Source organism: Protopterus annectens, chromosome 13.part0 (genome assembly GCF_019279795.1).
Source record: "Protopterus annectens isolate FY-2018-M chromosome 13.part0, PAN1.0, whole genome shotgun sequence".
NCBI classification, from domain to species: Eukaryota; Metazoa; Chordata; order Ceratodontiformes; family Protopteridae; genus Protopterus; species Protopterus annectens.
In genome coordinates this window covers 858888959-858915839 of record NC_056747.1, presented here as the reverse complement: position 1 = coordinate 858915839, position 26881 = coordinate 858888959, and the positions used below count along the sequence as shown (strand labels likewise).

The 26881-nt window shown below is 46.0% G+C and overlaps 1 protein-coding gene across 1 annotated transcript in view; it reads right to left on the bottom strand.

Moving 5' to 3' along the window:
- Positions 1-26881, bottom strand: part of TADA2A (transcriptional adaptor 2A) — a 461073-nt gene that overhangs the window by 379769 nt on the left and 54423 nt on the right. Inside the window, exon 3 of the mRNA XM_044054901.1 lies at positions 3338-3397. Coding sequence (XP_043910836.1) covers positions 3338-3397 — 60 coding nt within the window. The remainder of the gene's footprint in view (positions 1-3337; positions 3398-26881) is intronic.

The following is a 26881-nucleotide window of genomic DNA, read 5'->3' as shown; positions in this document are numbered from 1 at the left end:
CATATACAATGGTGTGTATGTGTGTGTCTATATAAATACATGCGCGCACACACAATGCAAACATGTCATTCGAATAAAATTTCTGAGAAATTAGGTTTTGCATGCTGAATGACACCCTCTGAAAAGTACAGTTTTGTACCTACCACAAATGTAGATGTTAGAGTGTTCACACTGCTGCAGGTTCAGCCCATTATCAATTCTCTGCACTGCCCTTTGGCTTATCTACTGCGCCCAGGGTCTTCACAAAATGCCTGGCACCAGTAATTGCATACTGCAGACAAAGAGGAATTCAAATGTACCCATACCTGGAAGACTGCCTTATTCAATTAGAAAGCAAGGACATTCTTTTACAGCATCTGGCGTTTGTTAAACACATTTTAAGTTGCCTAGGGCACACAGTAAACGAAAAGAAATCAAAACTAGTGCCCTCAAAGAACATAATATTCTTGGGTGCCAGCTTGAATACAACAGTCCAGATGGCTTATCTCACACCAAACAAGCAACAACAGCCGACTCAATACTTAAAAATGATGACAACAAAGACCCAACTCCCTGCAAGAAAAAATTCTGCAGGCCTTGGGATTCATGGCATCTTGCATACTACTAATACCATTTGCAAAACTGCATATGAGGAAATTACAATGGTACCTGAAAAGCGTAAGGACTCAATACAGCCACAGCTTGGAAACAATGATACCACTCATTCCCTGCCTTCAACAGGAGTTTCTATGGTGGGCACAGGCATGTAACCGCAACAAGGGTCAGCCTTTTACCTTACCCACAGCCAGGAAAACTATAACAGATGCATAGGACTATGCCTGCGGAGCACACATGGCAGGACAGTGCATTCACGGCAAATGGGCTACAGATCAAAGGCATCTGCATATCAATCAAAAAGAAATGCTAGCTGTACAGAATGCCCTAACAGCTTTCAAGGACCTCTTACATCCAGGACAACTCCTAATAAAGACGGACAATACTACAGTAATGTGGTACATAAACAAGCAAGGGGGCACACACTCCTACCCCCTATGCAGGCAAGCAATGACCTTGAGGAACACAGCACTGACTTACCAAGTTCAACTACAAGCACAATTCCTGCCTGGAAAGAAAAACACATTGGCAGATGACCTAAGCAGAAACATCATGGATCCCCACGAGTGGAAACTAGATCCACAATTATTTGCAATGATAACTCAAAAATGGGGACACCCAGACATAGATCTGTTTGCCAATCTCCAAAACTACCAACTTCGAAAATTTTGCACAAGGACATTCCACCCACTAGCTTGGAAAGTGGATGCCCTCTCATTCAGTTGGAAAACATTAACAGTGTATGCCTTTCCTCCACTGCCTCTTCTAGCAAAGGTGCTGCTGAAAGTCAGATTAGAGAGGCCACAAATGATACCCATTGCTCCAGACTGGCCACGCCAGCACTGGCATCCAATACTAAGGAACATGGCCCACAGCCCACCATGGATTTTACCCCAAACTCCTCACCTGCTCACTCAGCAAAACAATCAGATTCTACACAGCCAGCTCAAAACTTTAAATCTGGCTGCATGGCAAATTACCTAAACAACCAGCCAACACCTCTATCTAAAGCTGTTATGGATGTCATTCTGGAAGCCAGGAGGCCCAGCACCAGGAAAGCCTATTCAGACAAATGGAAAAGATTTTGCGCCTGGAACCAGGCTAAAGGCCAAAATCCCCTTGTTCCAAACATTCCTCAGATTCTACAATATTTAACTGAGATGTTGCACAAAGGACTTTCTTTTTCATCTATTAAGATCCACGCCTCAGCGATTTCAGCTCACTACAACACGGATCCTCCTTTATTTTCACATCCACTCCTAAGACAGTACCTCAGAGGGGCTAAGAACATAAGACTGCCCAGGAGAGCACCAACACCAACTTGGGATCTCAACTTTGTTCTGGAAAAGCTTACACTGCCGGCCTTTTTACTAGCTTTTTCAGTTGATTTAAAGTTTCTATCATGGAAAACTGCCCTGCTGCTAGCAATAACTTCAGCTAGAAGAGTCTCAGAGCTACAGGCACTAATGGCAGTGGAGCCTTTCCTAATTTTTCATCAAGACAGTCGCTCTACGAACTAACCCTTCCTTTATGCCAAAGGTGGTATCCAGTGTGGCCCTAAACCAAACCATTCATTTACCCACCTTTTTCCCAAACCCCCAGAACAAAGGAGAAAGACTCCTGCACTCTTTTGACATTCACAGGCAATTACGTTACAACTTGGATAAAACTAAGGCTTTCAGAAAATCTGACCAGCTCTTTGTATACTATGCTGCAGGATCACAAGGAAAAGCTCTCTCAAAACAGACCATTTCAAAATGGATAGGATATTGTATACGTTTCTGCTACACACATCATGGGAAACCGGTACCTGCTAGCATTAGGTCCCACTCCACCAGAGCTACAGCTACATCAACAGCCTTTCTCAGGGGGGTACCAACCAAGGATATTTTCGAAGCTGCAACTTGGGAGTTCAGTGCACACCTTCACCAAACACTATCACTTACCTGTATACTCCAAGACTAGAGCCAGCTTTGCCACTGCAGTTCTGCAGGGCCTACTAGCTTCTTCAAACCCTGTTTAACTCCACCACCCATCCTTAGCTTTGTTATTCAACCCAAGTGTGATGACTGCAGCAGTGTAACACGATGAACATAGTACAGTTTTGTACCTACCATAAATGTAGATGTTAGAGTGTTCACACTGCTGCAGTCCAGGTTACCCTCCCTCCATCCCCTCGGACCTAGCTGAACCTTTCTATACCTTTCTATCTGATACAACCTTTGTGGTGTATTTGCTTGTAGCTGAAGGTATTCTTTGTATTTTCTTTACATGTTTTATTGGCAATATGTATTGACCACCTACTGGGGGGCACCTGAAATCCGGGGCAAGAAAAACGGAAGAAAATGGCGTCGGATGCCTCTTATATACCCCTGGCGCACTGACGTCAGGGAAGAAGCGACAGCAACCGATGCCGGACCAAGACTTTGGAACTCTGGCCGACTGCGGGACCGGCTGACGGCAGGATAACCCAAGTGTGATGACTGCAGCAGTGTAACACGATGAATATCTGTCTTTTTGTAACCCTATATTCCTTCTTGACAACAAAATGTTGAAGTCAAGAGAACAGAAGAATTAGGGAAAAAAATAAATTTACTGAACGGGTCATCAGTGGGCAGTAGGAACCAATCATTTGAATAAAAGTCAACACTAGCAAAACCTTTGTCAGTCTGCGTACATTTAACAAAAGCATATACAGCATACCATTCATAAAACAGTTAATTTACCATGATGTAGTGCTTACCATGATTTCATATTTGTGATCACTATGGTGCTTTCTGTACTCAAATCCTCTAGCAAAACACTAAAAGAAAAAGAAATACAGATATGTTAAGTTTTGGTAACATTAAGTACTTTTTTTTCCAAAATGCAGCAAACATACCCTACAATTAGGACCAAAAGTGGAGATAGTCTTTTGAAAATTGGCAGGAGTGTAATAAGAGAAATACAAATCTGAAGGTTTCTAAATTTGGCCTATTTAATTTAATGTACTTCTGTCTCGAGAAGTTAGCACATCAGCTCAAGTTTGCACAGCTCTGAAAAAATTAGATTCACAGTCATGTACATTCACAATAGCGCTACATGTAATTAATAATGAATAATGAATGTGCATGAATCTTGCAAGTGGGCAGTTTGAACAACTGCTCAATTAAGCACTCTACTGACCTATGCTAGTAGGTAGTACAGGCACCTAGTGTATCACACAGTCACACCTTCACGCACAACCACAAAAGCATACAACACAAACAGCACCAAATGAGAGTCGCAGTCAAAAACCACAACATGACACTTGAACAGCTTACATACGGTAGTTAAGCCACTACAGTAAAGCAGAGCCGCTATAGATTGTGCTTGTGCTGTAATCAGCCTCCTTTTTATGACAGCAGAGACCACATACAGTTATACACACTGCACAGTCATAAAACACACAAAGAAAAAACAGAACAGACATCAAGTGACTGAACATGCTGCACCCCAACCTCACCATCCACAAAAGGTCACATTGGGTAGAGATTACCCACCACACACACAAAACAGAAGCATTAGAAAAAAAGTAATCAATTGAGCAGGTCATCAGTGGGTAGCAGGAACCAGATAGTCAGTTAACAACCAACAGCCAACATTGGCAAAAATGTCCATCAGTGTAAATTTAACAGACATAAATACAACATACTATTAATGAACAGTTAAGTTACTATGATGTAGTGCTTACCAAGATTTCATATTTGTGATCACCAAGGTGCTTTTTGCACTCAATGTAGACTTTCTCGCACACACAGTATGTAGTCATGCATATATACTCTCAGAACCCACTCACACACTTGTCCCTATACTCTAACTCAGAAAAAGCAAACATACTCTCACAGCCTGTTATACAGTCATTTCACTGAAATACTTGCCTGTACAGTAAAGTCTCAGTTAACTGGAACCCAAGCAACTGGTAAAAAAAATATTGAAGAAATACAGTACAACTTTCATGTGTTGCACTTCCTGTCCCCCCCCCCCCCCCGCAGAAACACACTTTACGTTTTTAAAGTTTTAGAGTTGGAATATAGGAATAAAAACTCTCCACCACCCCCCCCCCCCAACCTGAGAGCAAGTCAAACCAAACAAATAGTATAGGGTACAGTATTAGGCCTATTTTTAACAGTAACTCTCAAGCAACCTGAAACTACAGTTGTCTGGCATCTGCCAATCCCCCATGGGTGCGGGTTAAAAAGAAGTTATGTACTCACCATAACCTTCCATCGGAGTAGTTATACTTCATTTTCTGCAACCTGTGGGTAATTTGGATCCATACTGGATCAGAGCCGGACACTTTTTTTCTAGCATCTGCTCCAAGCTCCTCCCCCTACCCATAATGCACTACCACTCCTACCTTCCCTCAGATAGAGTTTGCTGCAACTAAATACATAAGCAACTCAGCCCAATGAACCAAACCTGTATAGACAGAACAAGGTCCAGGGGACGGAGGAATGGAAGGTTGCAGAAAAATGAAGTATAACTACTCAGATGGAATGTTATGGTGAGCACATAACTTCTTTATCTGAAGTAGTTAACTTCATTTTATCTGCAACCTGTGGGACAGAGTCCTCAGCTACTCCAATCCTGGGAGGCCCTTATGGAAGGATATTCCTGAGCACCGCAGAGCCAAAGGATGCTCTACCCCTAGAGACCAGATCTAATTTGTAATGGGAAATGAAGGTATGTGAATTGGCCCAGGTTGCTGCTGAAGTCGCCATGGACCTGGTAGAGTGAGCTTTAACAATACTAGGAGGAGATAAACCTTTTGCTTTGTAGACATGCGAAATGCAAAGAGTGATCCATCTGGCCAAAGAAACCTTAGAAATAGCTTTTCCCAAAAAGGATTTGGAAAAGGAAACTAACAACTGGTCAGACTTGCGGAATGATTTTGTTCTATGAAGATAGAAGCGAAGTTGTCTATGAACATCTAACAAATGAAGTTTGTATTCACCCTCGTTTTGGAAATTAGGAAAGAAAACAGGCAGATTAATGGACTGGTTTATGTTTGCTTTAGATGCCACTTTAGGTAAGAAGGAAGGATTAGTACGGAGAGAGACCCTATCCTTATGGAAGACCAAATAAGGAGGCACGGCAGACAGAGCATGAAGCTCAGAAACCCTCCTAGCAGATGTAATGGCAACTAGGAAAGCTGTCTTCCAGGATAAAAAATTTAAATCCACAGATGCTGCAGGTTCAAATGGAGGAGCCACCAATGCCTGTAGGACAAAAGTAAGGTCCCAAGGGGGCAATGAATCCTTGACAGGAGGGCGCAACAGAAAAGTACCTTTAAGAAAAGCCTTACTCAGCCTAGAAGAGGCTAAGGCGATGTTATCTTCACCAACATGAAAATGAGAAATGGCTGCCAATTGTACTTAGAGGAGCTAGCGCCTTCCTGAAAAATGCCAGACAAGAAATCAACACCGCTGGAACAGGGGCTGTAAAGGGATCTAGGTTTCTCTGTGAGGCCCAAATGGAAAAACCACTTCCATTTACTGCGATAAAGTTTCCTAGTGGAATCTTTTAAGAGAAGCCATCAGTATGGATTTTACCAGGGATGAAAGACCGGGAGTCCTGGCGATCAACGGAACTGGAGCAACCAAGCTATCAGCTTGAGGCTGCCCAGGTCGGGTGGGCACCGAAGGATGGGAGATTAGATCCGGGTAGGGATCCAAAACCCACGGAGGAGCTAAGAGATGACACCAAAGGAATGGGAACCAAACCTGACGAGGCTAGAATGGGACAATGAGGATAACTTTGCACCGCAGTCAACAAGCTTTCTGAAGAAACTTCGGAATGAGTGGCAATGGTGAGTAAGCATACAGAAGCCCGGGGGGCCAAGCATGGACTACAGCGTCTCTGGGGGCTTCCCCTGGTGAGGGAATCAGAGCGAAGAACTCGCTGCACTTTGCGTTGGAAGGAGATGCGAAGAGATCACAGCAAGACTGACCCCATGCAAGGAATATCTCCTCCGCTACTGACTGTTTCAGAGCCCACTCATACGGCATCAAAATAGCCCACCTCAATCTATCCGCTAAAATGTTGAAGTGCCCCGGGATGTGCGTTGCTATCAGAAACCGACTAGTGGAAATCGCCCACTCCCATACTCTCATGGCCTCGTGACATATGGGATAGGATCTAGTCCCCCCCCCCTGCTTGTTGATATACCAGACAACAGACATGTTGTCTGACAATTGCAATCACTCAGAGAGGGAGGACAGTGTGAAAGGCTTCCAATGCTAAAAGCACTGCCCTCATCTCTAGAACATTTATATGCAACTTGGTCTCTGACTGGGACCATGTGCCTTGGACTGTCCTTCCCGAACAGTGTCCCCCCACCAGAGTTGGAAGGCGTCCGTGGTCACTGTGGCTTGGGCTGGAGATGACTCGAAGGGGCATCCTTCTATAATCTCCAGTGAATTTAACCACCAAAGAAGGGACGTCCTGCAGACGTGACTGATCCTGATCAGAAATTCCATAGGCAGGTCTAGCCAAGACCATTGAATAGCCAGGAGTCCATTGAAGAATCCACATATGAAGGCGCGCACAAGGGAGAATTGATAATGGAGGCAGCCATGGAGCTCAGTGCCCAGAGAACCTTGCTTGCCTTTGAAGACTTGAAGTTTGCTATTTGAGCTATGTGGCACCTGAGGTGTAAGATCCTGTCTGGAGTTGAGAATACTTTCATCTGCAAAGTGTCTAGCCATGCCCCAATGAAGTCTAAAACTTGTACTGGTTGCAACTGGCATTTTTGAACATTTGACTGTAATCCCCAAAAGATCTGCCAACCGAATAAAGTAGTCTTGGGCCAGACAAAGCAGACACTTGTTGGGCGCAGCAAAGAGCCAGTCATCCAGGTAAGGAAATACATGAATACCCTGAAGCCTCAGGTGAGCCGCTACAACTGCCATTACCTTGGTGAACACCCTGGGGGCTGTGGTAAGACCGAAGGGTAGGGCTCTGAACTGAATGTGTCTGGCTTCTAGCCGGAAACACAGAAACCTCCTGGAGCTTCTGTGGATCTTGATGTGGTAGTAAGCATCCTGGAGGTCTAACGAGCACATCCAGTCGCACTCTCGGACATAAGGTAGAATGGACTGTAGGGTGACCATCCGGAATTTCAGTTTGTCTACAGACAGGTTCAAAGTTGACAGGTCTAGAATGGGCCTGAGGTCCCCAGTCTTTTTTGGCACTAAAAAGAACCTTGAGTAGACGCCTGATCCAGACTGGTCGGGGGGGGGGGGGGGCTGCTTGATGGCTCGTTTGAGAAGCAGCTTTGAAACCTATAGAGCTGCGGCCTCCCTGTGGGCGGATGGAACATCCAGGAGGTGTTTTGGAACATTTGGAGGGGCAACAGATGGGATAGTGTAACCTCTGGATATAATCTGTAACACCCAGTGATCCGTCGTAATGGAATCCCATGCCGCTGGGTGTAAGGACAATCTCCCCCCCGACTGCCTCCAGAGTAGGACAGCCGGGCAACCAAGTCAGGGCTGCTGAGCGGGTCTATCAGAAAAAGGTTCCCTAGACCCAAAATTCCTGGGAACCCCCTCTACATCTGGGTCAGAGTCGATCCTGTCCCCTCTCTGCCTCTGGGGAAATAGTTGTCCTGAGAATCCCGGGAAAACTGAGATTTTCAGAACCACATCTTCTTTTGCCCACTGATGCCTAGAGAAGGACCGCTGAGGGTTAGAGAAGCAGATCCCGATGCCAGACAAAGTTTTCCCGTCTTTTTCGCTCTGGACAAGTGTCACGTACTGTCTTCCTGAAAAGGGAAGAACCGTCGTAGGGAGCATTAATAAACGATGCCTTGAAAGGGTCCGCGAACCGACACAACTTGAGCCAGGCATGATGCCTCATGGCTATGCCTGTCCCGGCCGCCCTAGCTGCTCCTTCCGTAGCATGGGAAAGGAGCCGCATAGACGTATTGGAAACAGACTTCAGAGTACACATTTTCGCAGAGAACATCTGTTTGTCCTGCGGCAATAAGGACACTGGGGGCGACTCAGCGAATTCCGATGCAAGGTCTCGCTGAAGCCGGATCACATGTGCCAAATAGTTCAGCGCACAGATTGAAAAGGTCGCAGAGGAATAAACACGCTTCCCAAACCTATCCACTGACCTGGACTCCTTGTCTGGAGGGTGGACTGAGGAACTCTCCTGCGCTAGTTCCTTCTTGGTGACCACTGCAAACAACATAGCGTCAACTGGGGCTCCTTTTGATCAAGGTTGTCTGTCAGCAGGGGGAGATAAAAACCTTGTCAGGGAGTTTGGTGATGGGCTCTACGGTGTCAGGCTCCTTCCATGCCTGCGTGGTAAGGTCCACCAAGGGGTCCGCTGGCGGAGACACCCAGGAAGTAGATGGGCCCGTGCCAAAGGCCTCCAGGAACACTGACTCATCCCCAGGTTTTGGGGCTGACCAACCTCCTCTCTGGCGGAGGATCTCCATGATGTCTCCGAAAGAGACTTCTTCGGGAAGTGACCTGGGGGAACAGTCTCCTTCCTCTAAGTCAGTGTCCAGAGTGAGGGACTCGGGGGAGTCCAAGTGCCTCCTTTTGCACTTGCGCTTACAGTGGCCCTCTTCAGTGGGACACTCTGAAGAAAACTCGTGAGCCGCAGGGGGTTCCTCAGGGGAAATAACCTGGGGATCCTCTAGCATGGGCTGTCCTTGAGACAGGATGAAGGGAGTCATCGCCAAATCCAGAGGTGCCTGGGTGGAATCAGAGGGGATGGGCTGGGGTCTTGATCCCTGGGAGAGAACCCTCTCCACCACTTCGAAGCCCGAAGGAGAGCGTACCTCCTTGGCACCCAGCAAGGAAGAAGCCCTCCCTGGATCCGAAGCAGGGACCGGAGCCGAAGCAAGGGTAGCCTGAAGTCTGAGGAAATGGGTCGGATCTGAAAGAGGCGGAGCCGAAGAATCCATTCCCTCGGGTCAGACTCCCTGACCGCAGCTCCGACAGTCAGTCGACTCCGAACTAGTCGGATCAGAGGAGCTCAAGGAAACAACCAGAGTCGAGGTTGGGGGAACCGTCGGTGCCAAGCAACCAGCTCCAAAAAAATCTCAGATCCAAGAGCCCCAAAGCCGAAGTACGGATCGGGGAAGGAGAGATGGGGCGGAAAAAGGGCATGGAGGTCCCCCCTCCAGAGGGAGAGGGGCCTGGCAAGACTCCCATCTGTATTTGTGTCTGAATGAATTTCCGCATCATTCTGTCCATGTCTAAGTCTGATAAGATCAGAGTCTATCGCGAAGAAGTCACAGACTCGGATCTGGCTGGTCTGCGCTGTGAGGGGGAGGAAGGCCTCGGATCCGAAGGTTCCAGCAGCTCCAGTGAAAAATGAGGAGACCGAAGCCATGGAGAAACTGGCCTCATGGACTTAGAAGGGAGACTAAGGAAGAGCTCCCTGTCCGGGGATCTCTTGTGAGGTCTATCCCTTTTCTTGTCCCTATCCTCCTTGCACCTTTCTCTGTCCTTGCCTTTGTCCGCTAACTGACTCTAGCTTTTTCCCCTGCCTGACCCAGCATCAGAAGAAATGGGAGTTTGAGTCCCTGTCTGGGTGGAGGTTGAGTAATGGGTACAGAGGCCGTGGCAGACTCCAGCATAGATGCAGGGAGAAGGCCTGTAGCTACCAATTTGGCCTTCTGATCCCTGACGGCTCTAAAAAGATCATGGGGTTTACATGGGTTGAACCCAGTGCAGATTGCACATTGTGTCGACAAATGTGACACTCCCAAACAAATAACATACAGTGTGAGACCATCAGCCGGGGAGAGCTTATGGCCACACACTGTGCATTTCTCAAATACTGATTTTGGCTGATCAGCCATGGTCCTGCACCAAACACCACTACCTACAAGATCACCACACACAAAAACAAATGTAGGGAAAGGGCAGTCCTAACAACTACTCTACAGAGTTTTACAACAAAAAACTTTTTTTTTTTTTTTTTTTTTTAAAACTAACCGACGAACAAGCGATATACTAGTGGGGGAGGAAGGGAAACAACTAACTCAGACACACTGAAGACAAAGTATTTTTAAACTTACTATCCCCTGAGCTCAGAGCGAAGCAGACCACGATGCTCACTACTGGCACGGCAAATGAGATCTGGGGGGAAGGTAGGGATGGTAGTGCATTATGGGTAGGGGGAGGAGCTCGGAGCTTGGAGCAGATGCTAGAAAAAAAAGTTGCCGGCTCGGATCAGATATGGATCCGAATACCCACAGGTTGCAGATAAAATGAAGATAACTACTTCAGATCTGAGAGTTTACTATACTAGCAATCTAAGCAGAGTGATGACAGCCACAGTCACACTGTACAGACTCTCTCTCTCTGAAAAAAATCACAAGTGTATGCAGCTATACAGCAGCATTTCGTGCGCTGCTCTTTACAGACTGCATAGTACGTACATAAACTGCAGTACCAAGCAGTTTATCCTGCACAGTAGTGCACTGGGATGCTCATGGACTTCAATTAGCATAGGTTACATTTCCCATTACTGCATTTTCATGTGGCACAAAACTTTACTAGCAGAGCAGGGCTGAGTTACTAGACATAAGGCAAACTGTTCATGAATTCCAAAACTTAAGTTATCATCAAACAGTTTTGCTGCAGGCCAATGAGAAGAATGAAAACAAGTGGGGGAGCTCTGATGTTTGTAAATTAGATGCATTTCCAAAAGGCTTACCTTAGAAAAAGTTTGACAAAATACCTCCCCATCTCTGGTGAAAAGTAGACCTTAAGACACAAAAATGTCTCTTTACAATACAGTTGGTTTAAGGTATTGCACAGGGAAAACTAAAGCCTGGCTGGGTCTTTTCTTGAACTTTTTACTGCATGGTTTGTCTGAGTGACCTCTTTTTTCCTCTTTGGTTTGGAAGTTTTGGGATATATTGCAGACACCCTAATATTTCTGCACATCAGACTTTATTTTAAGCCACTTAGGCTGCAGTGACAAAGTCAACAAAACATGGCATGTCCACAGATAGTGAGGTTTAGCTTTATTGGCCTAATGCACCCATATAGATAGTAAAATGTCATAAGTATTCAGAAGGAAAGCAGAAGATGCTTAGGATATTAACCCATTTCTTCCATCTTACCTTTAAAATCTGCAACATCTATTGCAAGACCACCAATTATTGGAGAGCCCACATTCTGCCTCTCAGCAGTAATCTTGGGATTACTGCTTCTGTTTTCTCCTTCTGAGAGAAGGAGCACAGGGACAGTATTTCCTAGAGATTGCTGATCACCAGAGAGCCTAATAACTGCTTCATATGTGACAGCTTGGAATTTGTGCTTATATTTTGCTCCTGGTGAGAGAAGCAGCAGAATGCATTTATTCCTAACCGTTTCTGGTTGGGCAGTGAGTATCTGTGCTTGACATTCCTGACTGGTCTGGTTGCTATTCAAGACATCTACCAGGAAAAGGCTAGCCCACATACCCTTGCGTCATCTGGGATAGGACTGTGGATCACCAAACAGGCTGTGGCCTGCTTCTCATTTTGGAACTGATGCTAATATTTTGCTGATGGTGAGAGAAGAAGCAAAGGAGCACTGCATCCCAGCAGAGTGAAGCTGGGGTGAGACCAGCACTAGTAGTAGCCAGGCAGTAGCCATTCACGGAACTCCCCTCTTTTCAGCATTCTTGACAAGCTAATTCTTTGTTTTCAGTAAAGTACTGCTTGATTTGTTTCAAACATCAGAATATCTGCATAAATACTTCATCCTTAAATTTTCAGGGTCTACTTGTTAAGTTTCCCCTCAAGTGTTTGGCAGTGGCTTATATAAACAGACACCTTGCATGACATTTTTCCTGTAAAAGCACAATTGAAATTTCACTAATACCTAGTTACACAAAGGACAACTAGTTTGCAGTGACGATCACTGTCCTCAGACCTGCAAACCAGATACTTCTGACAATGCTTTATATTAAACTCCAACTGTCTAATCAATAAAAAAGGGTCTGTTGGATAGGAACTCTCTCACTATCTCCATTACCAGTTTGCTGGTTATGGGCATCCTGAGGCAATGTAAAAATTGCCTCATGTTTACTGACAACCAGTAAATTCTCAAACTGATTTGTTGTTGTTGTGTCTTTCAGCTTTTCCCGGTTAGGGGTCCCCACAGCGGAACTCCGGTCCCCTAATGATTGGCAGTAGATTTTTACGTGCCGAGTTGTCAGCCCTGACGCACAACCTTCAACTAAGGTATGCCCATTCACACATGTCGCCAGACAGAAGACACTCTAGCTGAGAATCGAACGGGACAACGTCTTACTGTCAGGCGACAGTGCTACCGCAGCACCACCACCGCAGTAAATTCTCAAACTGATATGGTATGTGAAAGATGTATCTGCACAACGTCACTGGAGGCAAAGCTCTCATGTAAAAATACTCCTAATGTCAATAAGGTTGTCAGAAGAACACACGCTGCACCCATCACACACAGTTCAAAGCAGACATATAGACCCACATATGCTGAAGCACTTAAATGTAACCTTCCTAAACCCCAAAGACCTCCTAGACTAAATGCAAATAATTAGAAGTTATGTCCTTACCATAACGTTCCATGTGGAGTGTTCATCTCACCTTTGTTCTTACACCTGGGTTCGGAGCCGATCCTCGGCTCCGTGTCGGCCGCTTGCAAGCTCTGCATCGAGAAGAAGCTCGAGACTAACCTAACTCCCACAATCCCCCTCTGCCTTTACCTCAGATCTAGTTTGCAAGCAAACCAGGAGTCAGAGAGAGAGCATATTCATGCAAAAAACAAACAACATACTGTACAAGCACTTATCCATATATATATATATACAAGATATACATATATATACAACCACTGCAAAGCAGAAGCCAAATAATCCAGACCAGGCACCAAACTGCACATTCTTCCTGAGGGTGGGAATGTAAGAACAAAGGCGAGATGAACACTCCACATGGAACATTATGGTAAGGACATAACTTCTAAATGTGAGAGTGTTCGATCTTGCCGTTTGTTCTTACACCTGGGTAGCGTCCCTAGCTCCATGTTCCTGAGGAACTCACGGGAGAACGTTCTTGAGCACAGTGGAACCAAAGGTTGCCCTGTCCCTAGAAACCCTGTCTACCTTGTAATGAGAAATGAACGTATGTGGTTTAGACCAAGTGGCAGCTGCACAAATAGTGTCTAATGGTAGGTGAGCTGCATGAGCCAGGGATGTAGAAACTGATCTTGTAGAGTGCCCCTTGGGTTTGCCAGGTAAAGTTTGTTCTGAAGAATCATAAACGAACGAATATAATGCAATCAGTTAGCCATTTGGAAAGGGTTCGTTTAGTAACTGCTACACCTTTCCTGCTATCAGCGAAAGCTACAAAAAGTTGATCAGATTTCCTGTGATCCTTTGTTCTATCCAAGTAAAATCTAAGTTGTCTATGAACATCCAACTTGTGTAACATATACTCCAACTTATTGGAGTGATTTTTGAAAAAGGTAGGCAGTTCAATGGATTGATTAATGTTATTAATAGAGCAGACTTTGGGGAGAAAGGATGGATTAGTGCGAAGAGATACTCTGTCAGAATGAAAGATCAGATAAGGGTGTTTAATGGAAAGAGCCTGAAGCTCAGACACTCGCCTAGCGGATGTAATGGCTACCAAAAAGAGGGTCTTCCACGACAAATACTTCAATGAACAAGAGGAGGCTGGCTCAAATGGAGGTAGCATCAACTTAGACAATAAGAGATTTAGATTCCAAGGAGATGTAGGAGTTCTAACTGGTGGTCTAATATGGAAAGATCCTTTCAAAAAGGCCTTACAAAGTCTGTGAGCCATAACAGGTGCCCCACATTCTTCCACATGAAAGTTGGAAATGGCAGCCAATTGCACCCTTAAAGTGGCTGAAGAAGCTCCTTGGTGAAACAATTCTGTCAAAAACTCCAAGATCTTGTTTAAAGGAGCTATAACAGGGTCCAAATGCTGTGTATTTGCCCAGAACACAAAACGCTTCCATTTACTAGTGTAGGTCTTTGTAGTGGAAGCTTTATGAGAAGCTATTAGTATATTCTGAACTGCAGGTGAGAGAAGATCAGACCTGGCTAAGTAGGGAAGCGGAGCAGCCAAGCTGCTAGGTGGAGTGACAAGAGCGAGGGGTGGGGATCCCCTGACGAGTGTGTCAGTAGATCTGGTTCCAGGTCCAGCATCCAGTGTCCCCGAATGCGATGTGCCAGAAGAAAGGGGAACCAAATTTGACGAGGCCAGAATGGGGCAATGAGGATTATCGTCCTTTGCAAGTTGTTGGCTTTCTGCAGAAACTTTGCAATCAGGGGAAAGGGAGGAAAAGCGTACAGGAGACCCGGGGGCCAATCGTGAACCAGCGTGTCCCTGGGGACTTCCCCTGGAGGGGGTAATAGGGCAAAGTAGCTCCTGCATTTGGCGTTCATTGGAGACGCAAAAAGATCGCAGGAAGGCTGGCCCCACTTGCGAAAAATCTCCTTCGCAACTGACTGTTTGAGGGACCACTCGTGAGGCAATAGGATTGCTCTGCTCAGCCTGTCGGCTATGACGTTGGATGACCCCAGGATATGCGTTGCTATCAGAAAGCGACCTGTGGACTCCACCCATTGCCAGATTCTCATGGCCTCTCTGCATAGTTGATAAGACTTGGTTCCCCCTTGCTTGTTTATGTACCAGACTACGTCCGTCTGTACTGCAATAGTCCCTAGAGGAAGAAGGGGAGCAAAGTGTTGCAACGCTAGAAACACTGCCCTCAACTCTAGAACATTGATGTGCAGATTGTACTCTAACTCGGTCCATTCGCCTTGGACTGTGTCCCTGAAAGATGCCCCCCCACCCTATCAGGGAAGCGTCCGTGGTCACCGTAGCTGTCGGCGTGGGTAGCACAAATGGTCTTCCGCTGGAAAGGTTGCAAGTTTGAAGCCACCAGGCTAGGTGTGATTTGCATGTGTTCGTGATCAGAATTTTGTGTGTCAGAGGGAGTTGTTGGAACGACCATTGTGCAAACAGTAGCCATTGCAGAACTCTCATGTGCAGTCTTCCCAATGGTATCGCAATGAGGGAAGCTGCCATGAGGCCCAAAACCTTCAGAACCAGCTTTGCCAGGGATTTCCTGGATGACAGAAGAAGAGTTATGTGGCTTTGTAGTGAGGCTATCCTTTCTGGGGGAAGTCTTAGAATTAAATGATGCGTATCCAATTCTGCTCCTATGAATAAGATATGCTGTGATGGCTGTAGTGAAGATTTTTCGAAATTTACGGAAATTCCGAGGTGAATACAAAGCTGTAGTGTGTAATCCCTGGCTTGTATCAGTTGACGCTGGGTGGTGGCAGACAGGAGCCAGTCGTCCAGATATGGAAACACCTGGAATCCCAGGCGTCTCAGGTGAGACGCCACCACTGCCATGCATTTGGTGAAAACCCTGGGGGCTGAGTTCAGACCAAAGGGCAGGGCTCGAAACTGAAAGTGGCTGGCTCCCAGCCGGAAGTGCAAGTGATCCCTGGACGCCCTGGCCATTTTGATGTGGTAGTACGCGTCCTTTAGATCTATAGAGCACATCCAGTCGTCCTTCTGTAAAAATGGAAGGATCGATTGAAGCGTGACCATTTGAAACTTTTCTTTCTTGACGAAGGTATTGAGGTTGCTTAGGTCCAGAATCGGCCTCCAGTCCCCTGTCTTCTTTGGAACTAAAAAGAACTTTGAGTAAGTTCCGAATCCTCTTTGGTCTGCTGGGACTGGTTGGATGACTCTTTTTTCTAGCAGCTTTGAAATTTCTATAGCTGCAGGATCTCGCAGATGGGGCGGCACATCTGGGAGTCTTTTCATTGGAATGGGGGGCAGTAGGAAGGGTATTCTGTAGCCTCTGGTAACAACGCTTTTTACCCAATTGTCTGATGTAAGATTTTGCCAGGCCTGAGGGTATAAAGCTAAGCGACCCCCGACTGCCTCCAGAGCAGGACAGTCGGGCCTCCTCTCAGGAGTGCTGGAAAGGTTTTCCAGGGGGTGTATCCCTGTCACCTTGGTTTTGCGGACCCCCTCTGCCGCCGGGGCGGCGTCTTCCACCTCTGCCCCCTCCTCTGCCCTAGAGGGGGTACGGTCTGGATGGGGTGGAAAAACGGACGCCGGGTAAGGGTCTCCTTCACTTTGGGGCCAAAGAGAGTGGCACCGTCAAATGGGGCGTTAGTAAAGGAAGACTTGAAGGCTTCCGCAAATGAACATAAGCGCATCCAGGATTGTCTACGAAGAGCAATCGCTGAAGCTGCTGCCCTACTTGATCGTTCGGCTGCGTATGAGATCAGCCTCATGGATGAGTTTACAATGGATGTAAGGGTATTGAGATGTGCTGTAACTTAACTTTCTCTGAAACAGCAGCATCTGTAGTACCCTGGAGGGTATCTCCCAACTCTTTGATTAGATCCCTCTGTAGTCGTGTGAAGTGGGTCAAATAGTTCAGGGATCGCATAGAAAAAGCCGCTGAACTAAAAATGCGCTTCCCGTACCTGTCCATAGTCCTAGAATCTTTGTTAGGGGGATGGACAGATGAGGAAGATTCCGACATCTCCTTTTTCGTGGCCGCTGCCACCACCATAGCGTCCACTGGAACTCCCTTTGTTAGAAAAGCCTTTTCTTGGGGTGCAGTAATATACTTATTAGGCTTTCTAGGGACTGGCTCCACTGTGTCAGGAGTCTCCCACGCCCTTCGAGCAATCAGCTCCATTAACTCATCGAAGGGCGGAGTGACCCAGGAGGAGGAAGGGCGAGCACCAAATGCCTTCAGCAGCACTGACTCATCCTCAGAAGGGGGGAGGGATTGCCAATCACCTCTCTGCTTCAGGATCTCCAAGATGTCAGAAAAGGAGACATCTTCTGAGGGTGACTTTGGGGACCCTTCTGACTCATCCAAGTAGTGTCCGATGTCAAAGACTCTTGTGGAGAATCTAAGTGTCTCCTCTTACACAATCTTTTCCTAGGAACTTCTTCGGGGGGAGCATCCGAAGAAGCCTCCGAGGAAGAGGGGGCACCCTCCAGGGGTGGCTGAGACACAGGTGCTCGACGCTTAGATGTAGCCGTGGGTGCAGAGGAGGATAACGGTCCTTTATGGGAAGGAGAAGCTGTTTCTGCTGATGTGGTTGTCTGGGTAGACAACACCTTCCTCATGAGATCGAAGGCCCCCGGATCCCGAGTCGAGGTATCTCCCGGTTCGAAGAAATGGGAAGAATCCCGAAACAGGCACGAAGGTATCGACCCGAGGGCGGAACCGAGTCGATCCGAGCCGAGGCCCCGAGAGGGAGTGTCGGAACCGAAACATCGGTCCGACTCGGTCCCGGAACCAAGGATGGATCTTCGGCTCCGAGACTCCGGTACCGGATCCGACGGAGTCGAGGTGAACAGAGCCGACCGAGAAAAGGACGGTTCTGGCACCGAGGGCTCCACAATCAGGAGATCAGCTTCTTCCGGCTCCGAAGACTGGACAGGTCTCGGAGGAGGAACAGATGGAGATAGGGGAAGGCCTTCGAGTCTCGACACCAACTGAGAGGAGACCGAGATGAGTTTGGATAAGGCCGTATGCTCCATTAACTTCTGCACCACGCAGTCTACATCGGTGTCTGAGAGGGGTCTGGAAGAATGCGAAGGAATCAAAGACGGAGCCGACCTCAACAGTGTCGGGGGAGGGAGCTCCGTCACCGGTTCCAAGACTCGAGGCTCAGAAACTGATAACAGTTGAACACTCGGTCCCGAAGTCTGTGGAACCAGTGATCGAACCTTAACTGAAGAGCTCGGAGCCGATGACCTGGGCTCCGACGCCTTCGATTCCTTCGAGGATTTGGATGCCTGGTCTGAAGCATCCAGAGCCTCTTGAAAGGTAGGTTTTAACAAACCCCTATCCATGAGTTTCCTGCGCCTATCTGTCATGACCCTCCCACTGAAAGAATGACAAATAGAACAGTCTTCTTGCAGGTGGAGAGGGCCAAGACAGTAGACGCAGGAACTATGATAGTCAGTAACTGACATCTTTTGGCCACACTGGCAACGCTTGAACCCAGACTTAGCCTTTTCAGACATCTTAAAAAGCTAAAAGGTAGCAAACGATAACAGTAAAGTCCAGTAATAATGTCCAATCCGGTAAAAATGTCAAATCCAGTAGTAGTGTCTATCCGGTAGTCAAATCCTGAAGGGAGGGATAGGCCCGAGGGAACTCTATCAAAGTTAAAATAACTTTAACTGGAACCGAGAAAAACCTCGAGACAATATCACTCTCACACACAGTCAATATACAAAGATTTAGAGAAATTCTAACTTCAAAAAATACAAGAAACAAGTTTAAATCTTAGCTTTAGGTGCTCGAGCAAGTGATGCGAACGCTGCAGCGGCAAACTAGATCTGAGGTAAAGGCAGAGGGGGATTGTGGGAGTTAGGTTAGTCTCGAGCTTCTTCTCAATGCAGAGCTTGCAAGCGGCCGACACGGAGCCGAGGATCGGCTCCGAACCCAGGTGTAAGAACAAACAGCGAGATCGAACACTCTCACATCAAATACCTTCAGCAGCCCCAAATGCACTCTTTCAAAAGAACACCCACATCTCATGAAGTCTCTACTTCTAAGCCCAGAAGGCAAGCCACCACACTATCCAACATTCTGGTCATTGGAGACTACATTGCGAGACACACTGATGTCCCTCTCAACAGGCCGAGTAATGAGAAACTCATGGTCAGTTGCTTATCACGGGCTAGGATCTGCCACTTTACACACGCACTCTGGTCACTGGACCACAAATACCAATATGACTCATAGTCCATGTAGGAGTAATGACCCGAGATGTACTTCCCTAGACTATTTGAAGAGAAACATCATGGAGCTCTTGGAATGTGTGCCCCAGGCTGGTATGAGCCTAGCATTGAGCAGCATTTTATCTTCTCCAAGGATGATGCCACAACACGAACAAAAGATGACTGACTTTAATAACTGGATTAGTTTCTGGTGTCATTCTAAGGGGGTGCAATATTTGTCAGCAAGGAAGGATATGGTCAACAGATCACAGTGCTTTGCCAAGGATGCTCTGCACCTCTTCCCTCTAGATTTTCAAATATTAGCTAAAACACTGTCTTCCCTATAGTGCCTTTTTAGGCAATGCCAAACTGAAAGTACTTCCAACATAGCAAATCAAAACCAAGAAAATACAAAGGTATTTCTGCTCAACGCTAAGAGTCTAAACAAAAAACTCCACTCTCTAGAAGCTCTCTTCACCCTAGAGAATGCTGACATCTGTGTGGTCACTGAGACATGGTTTAAAGCTACAAGAGAGCACACCAACAGTGCAAGGTTATAATGCCAGCTACTACACAAACAGGGTCTAAAGGTCTAAATATTCTTAAAGGCTGGTCAAACAGGACAATGCACTTGAGCTGCTCCATCACCATAGGCAAAATCCACTACCTCTTCCTTGTAAGCTATACATCCCCTTCTATTTCGCAGGAAACCCATACCATGTATTTAAACTTATTGGAAACTCACACCATCCAACCTAATACCATATTCATGGGCGACTTTAAATTACCCCACTATTAACTGGGAATTCTATACAACACCAAAATGTACAGGCACACAGATTCCTGGATTTTGTAAATAAACTCCCTGGACCAGAGTGTCAATACACCAAATGGAGATGCAACCATACCGGATCTGGTCTTCACTAGTATAGGAGAGTGCTGCACACCCCTAGTGTAATGTTTTCCCTGGCAAGGTCAGATCACAAAATGGTCTTCTTTTAAGTAAAAATAAAACCTGGACCCCCAGCTAAACTTGGAATATTCAAGAACTACTCTAATGCTAACTTCCTGCAATTAAGTGATTACCTGGCAAAATTTCAAGCCCCCATAAACCCTGAGAACACTGCTGCCTATGCAGAACTGTTTACAGAAACGCTATACAAGCATGTTAATAGCTGCATAAAAGGCAGATGCAACTACCAGGAAGTACTGTAGGAAGAAAATCATGGCAAAAATTTGTAGGTGCAGCACCCAGCAGGATAAACAAATTCTCAAACTAAACAAATAACTCAGAGGACAAACGTCTACCAAAGACAAATTTGAGTTAAATTTGGCCTCCCAAGCCAGGGACAACCAAAAGGCATTCTTTAGCTATGTCTGCAACCTCAAAGGTGGTACACAAATGTGTGCAGAGCTCATTGTAAATGGAACCACCTATACTGAGCCACAAGGTGCAGCAAACCATATGGCCAATAAATTCAGATCCAAATTTACCCCTCTCTCCCCCTCTCAACCTTCCCTCGCGAACCACCATTAAATACAACTCCCCCTGCTATCACTAGGGAAAAGGTCCTTAATGGTCTCTCGCGAAGGCCAAGAACAGTGCATCAATGGGCCCAGACAATATCCCAGGATGCCTTCTAAATAACATGAAACATGACCAATCAGGCCCTCTGGAATTGATATTTAACTGTAGGCTCCAAACAGGCTTTGTGCCTCATGAATGGAGAACAGCAACAGTCATTCCTCTGCACAAAGGTGGGCCATCTACAGACCCTGAAATCTACAGGCCCATAAGTCTCAGTCTTATAATGCAAAGCCATGGAAAGAATCATCATGAAAATGACTGCTAATAATATAGTAAACCTTCAGACATTGGACCCAACCCAGGTTGGTTTAGTCAATGGCAGGTCATGTCTACTCAACCTGGTGGACTTCTTTGAGAAGGTCACTAAAGCAATAGAGGAGGGTAAAATGGTTCACACTGACTACCCTTGACCTGGCCAAAGCAACTGACACATTACCCCACTCTGGCACTGTTGACAAACTCAAGAGGTTAGGTGCAAACCCATGTGTCACCCAGTGAATAGCCAAATGGCTCAGACAGGACCCAGAAAGTTAGAACTGGAGAGTCCACCTCTACAAAGAGAGCAGTCACAAGTGGAATCCCTCAGGGACAGTCCTTGGACTGCTCCTTTTTCGCATTTACTTCTCTGAAATCAAGGCCAATGTCAATGATCGCTGGCGGACTAAATTTGCAGTTGACTGCAAATTAGGAGCAGTCATGGATTCCCACAATGACACAAATGTTCTACAGGAAGGGCTGACACACAACTGGTGTTAGAGCCACGCACTAAAACTAAATGCCAAGAAATGCATAACAGTATCCTTCCGGAAGTCATCCACCCTTGGAAACTATTAAACTGACAACACACCCCTTACAGCTGACCCAGTAGTCAGGGACTCTGGGGCACACATAGGCAGTAATCTAGCCTTTGACCATCATGTGTCTACAGTAGTGAGGAATCATTCTATGTTGTGCTACTTAAAAACAAAGGTATAGCATCCAGCTCCAAAGAAGTGACTGTTCCACTGTATTCGGCATTCATCAAACCCATCATTGAGTACAATGCTCCCTTTGGTATGTACCTAACCAGGCATATCCAACAACTGGAATGTCTACAGAGGTTCCTTACTAAAGAAATACAGGGAGTAAGTAAAATGTCCTATGCAGACCGCCTCAAGACCATATTCCCTGTATTCCGTCGCCTACAGGCTGTTGAGGGGAGATCTATGCCTGGCATACATGGCATTGTCAGACCCCACTCTGACTGGAACTCCTGCATATAAACAAACAGCACCATAATTACCCATTCTAAAGACTTAAACCTTGCCTGTGGTGTAAACAGGACCTGCTGGAGACACACGTATGTATCCCAGAGACTACCCTATGTCTGGAACACACTTCCCATCCATGTAAAGCAAAGTTCTTCCCAAATCCAAAAGTTCCTCCCAAATCCAATTCAACTGCAACTTGGACAATTAGATGGCCAACAGGAAATTCATCCTGGTTTAGCATCTATGTCTCCAATGGACAGAGGCAACCTGTAAATGGTTCATCTCACAGGCCCCTGCTTGTAAATGCTTCATCTCCCAAGCCTTTGCTTACACTTATCAAGGATACCAGAATTTGTCAGAGATTTGGGATACATGGCTATGCTTAAAAAACACACTTGTGTTAGTTAGCCTAGTAAACACCTATTAACACTGGGTATGTCCTTAAGGGCTCCTTTGCATATATTCCATGGGCCTCCAATGTATTACATAATAAATAAAGTAGCTCGGCTGAGTCTTTCTTCTTTTTTTTTCTCTTACTGTAAAATATGAGGATATACATTTAAAAATAAAGCAATAAATATGACCTGTAATAAGATGTAATTAATGAATCAGTACAGTATTCTAAATCCTCTCAATTTATAAAAACATATTAAAAATATCTTAAAAACGTTTGCAAATGCCCCAAAAAAAAAAAAAAAAAAAAAAAAAAAAAAAAAAAAAAAAAAAGTGTACTCTCTACACCCCTTAAAGAATAAGATAAATGATGAATGTAAAAAATTAAACTATAATCCCTAATGGAGATTTCATGCAGTGACTAAGACTAGTGACATTTTTTTATGAGTCTAAATTAATCCAAACATTATGGATGCATTTCTGGACTTCTGCTCAGTTACTAACAACAATTTTCAAATTACTAAATGGTCCAGTACAGGTACCACACACAGTCGGAGTCTGCTAGCAATGAATAAAAAAAGAACTAAAAATCATTTCCTGCACCACCTTGTAAAACGTGGTGACCCTAACCCTAAACCTACTCCTTAGCTCAAAAAACCTTTCTGTAACAATACCACTAATCAGATAAATTAACTGATAGTGTTATGGAGGAGGGTTTTAATGTGAAGATTGTGAAAGTTAATTGCTTTCCTTTTGTACACACTCACTCACATCCAGTTTAAAAGATGGTCTACATAATGTCGACAGGCTAAACATCAACCCGGCAACAGCAAAAAACAGAACATTGAAGCAGGGTAAGGGAGCAGGAAACTTGATATGTGAGATTGAGGAACAGCAGCGACCAGGGAACTGGCTCCCGATCATGGAGTTGATATATTTAACTAGCTGGATTTGGGGTGTTCATAGATGTGCACTCGGTTAATGGCCCTGGAGCCTTTACAAGCCTAGTCCATAGAATTACCCTGGCATCGTGCCACCCGACCTTAGTTTCCAGTGCCTCTGTCGAGTACAGCCACTGAAGTGATCCCCGGGGTGAATTTTCTATTTCCCATCCACTCATCATTTCTCTTGAAGAGGGCCAGGGAGGTGCTCCGTTTGACATGTATGGGAAGTCTATTCCATAACATGGGCAGTCGCTGGGTAACGAACCAGTCCCTCCAGCACATTCTTTTCATAGGTTCATACTAGGCTATCTGCCCTAGGGCATTTATAAGCCTAGCCAGAGTGTGTTTGGCTTTCGCCACCCATTTTAAATTAATTTTGCTATGCCCTTTTTCAAGGTTAGTATACTGTGCCTCTGTCTAACAGTGACACAGAAGGGATACCCGGGGTAAACCTACGATCTCCCATCCACTCATCAAGATTCCTCTTGAAGAGAGTCAGTGAAGGACTCTGCCTAACCTGGACTGGGATTTTATTCCAGAGTGAAGGGAGCCTCTGGGTTATGAATCTGTCCCTCCAGCATGTCCTATTTATTTCAGTGCTGAGGTTCAAGTCTCTTGAGCGTGTAGCTCGATGGGATTTGGATTTTCTGAGGTGCAGCATGTCCCTTAATTCCGGGTTGGACATGGCCTTATACGTAAGGCACAGGTCACCTATGAGCAGGCGGTATGCCACTGAGTAGAGCTGGAGTTTCTTTAACCGGGCAGCATATGGCATCTGTTTGAGCCCTTTGATCCTCTTGGTGAGGTACTTTTGGGGTCTTTCCAGTTGCTGCAGGTGTTTGGTAAGATACATCCCAAAAGGGGCATTGTACTCTATTATGGGCCTGATGAGGGATGAGTAAAGAGGCACGATGACGTCCCCTAATCTAGATGTGAATCCCTTCATGATTAGATGGGCTATATAAAATGTTTTTCTAACCACTTTGGCCACGTGGTTGTCAAATGAGAGATTGCTATCAACTTGGGTCCCCAGGTCCCTAATTACTTCTTCTGTACTTAATGGATTACCACCTATGTGGTAATTTGTGGGCACTTTGTTTTTGCCAAAGGGGATGACTATACACTTTTTGGCGTTTAGCTTGAGGCCATGGCTCTGGCACCAGTTGTCTGTTTCTGTGAGGCCCTTTTGGAGGATGCTTGTGTCGGCTGGAGAGTCGATTATGGCGCCCAGTTTGCAGTAATCTGCGAACTTGGTCAGCCACAGTCCTTCCGTGTTGGCCTGTACCTCCGAGAAATATATACCAAACAAGAGAGGTCCCAGGACTGAGCCTTGTGGGACGCCACTTGTAACTGGTTTGGAGACTGACACGCTCCAGCAATTCTAACCATGTGGGTTCTGTCCTTGAGCCAGTTTGCAACCCATCTAGTGACATAGGGGTTTATATTTAAGCTGGTGAGCTTATCTATAATGCCCGAGTGGGGTATTGTATCGAAGGCTTTTGCGAAGTCCAGATAGGCTGTGTAGACCACCTTCCCTTCGTCAATGGCCTTGGGGACTGTTTCAAAGAAGTCAACCAGGTTTAAGAGGCAGGATCTGCCCTTAAAGCCAAACTGGGTAGGATCCAGTGTCTGTAGGTCCCCAATATCTTTATTTATGAGGTCCATGATGATCCTTTCCATAGCTTTGCAGACCAAGCTAGTCAGGCTTATGGGGCGATAGTTTCCAGGGTCCGTTGAGGCACCACCTTTGTGGAGAGGGACCACTGTTGCTGTACGCCACTCTTTGGGTACATATCCTGTAGTAAGGCTGAGATTGAACAGTAGTTTTATGTTTGGGTTTAGCTCTTCTTGGAGCTCATGTAGGACGCAGCCTGGGACACCGTCTGGTCCCATTGATGCTGTGTTTTTTGCTTTGGAGAGGGCGGCTCCCACCTGAGCATCTGCGATGTCAGGGGGGCAGCATTCTGCTGGGATAGATATTTGCCCTTTTGGTGGGGAGGGGGGGGGGGAGAAGTTTGCACTGAACCTGTCAGCTAGGATGTTGGCAATGTCTGTGGGATCAGTGTATTTTTTGTCATTTTGGACTAATTCTGAGCATATCTGGGAATTCACACCCAGGTTTCTAACATAACTAAAGAAAGCCTTGTGATTATCCTTAGTGTCCTGTGCAATGTTTCTCTCGAAGCTGGCCTTTGACGATTTTATGAGTGCCCTTAGTTTTTTGCTAATACTGATCAGAGATGCCTTCCCTTTTAGGGATTTTGCTCCATCATGTAGTAGCTTCCTCCTTCTATTGTATAGTTTGTTTATGGCTGGGGTCCACCAGACAGGTCATCTGCCTTTGGATGATTGGGTCTTGGTTTTATTTGGGATTGCATGATCCATGCATTCCTGAAGGTGTTCATAGAATGCATTTATAAAGGATTCTGCGGTCTGGGCCGTATTTTCCACAGGCCCGGGGGCTTTGAAGGATTCCACCTCGGTTTTGAGGAGTGTAAAATTTGCTTTAGAGAAGTTTTTCACTGTGGTTTTCTGGGCAGGGGGTGGGGTAGGGATGTGAATATCCAGTGAGATCAGTTTATGGTCTGATCTTACCAGTGAGGGATACACTTCTGGTCTGGAGCATAACGTCCCCATGTTGGTGATGATCAGGTCCAGTATGTTTTCCCCTCTTGTGGAGTGGTAACAAGTTGTTCCATAGCATTTGAGTTTATGAATTATAGGAACCTTTGGGCAAGGGTGTTGGAGCTAGAGTAATGCTCCCAATCTATGTTTGGGTAGTTGAAGTCGCCCAATATAATGGTGTTCGGAGAGACCTTCATATTTTCCAGTGTTCTCAGGAAGGCCGAGTGGGGTTCCTGGGTTTGGGAGGGTGGTCTGTAGCAGGCTATAAACTGGAAGGCAGTTTTACCCACTGTTAGTTGCACATGGATAGTCTCTGATGCTTCGTGCTTTGCCACCAACCTGGAGGTGTGAGTATCTTTGATGAATATCGATACTCCCCCTCCTTTTGTGGTTCGGTCCAAGTTTTGGGCCGAAAGGCATGGTATGAGGTATAACCTGGTAGTGCTGGGGTGCTCTCGAGTCCTGAACCAGGTTTCTGTTACTGCACAGATATCGATGTTCTCCATGCTAAGGAGAGTTTCGAGTGCGTGCATCTTGACGTTTAGACTTCTAGCGTTGAGTAGCATTACTCTTAGTTTCTTATCCCTTGTGATACCTATGGAGGTGGGTTTGTCTTTTGAGCCTTGCCTAAAAAAGGCACTATGGGGGTAGCAAGGGCCTTTGCCAATATCCGAAAGCCCAGGGGTGACAGGTGCAAGCCGTCCCTAGCAAAGCA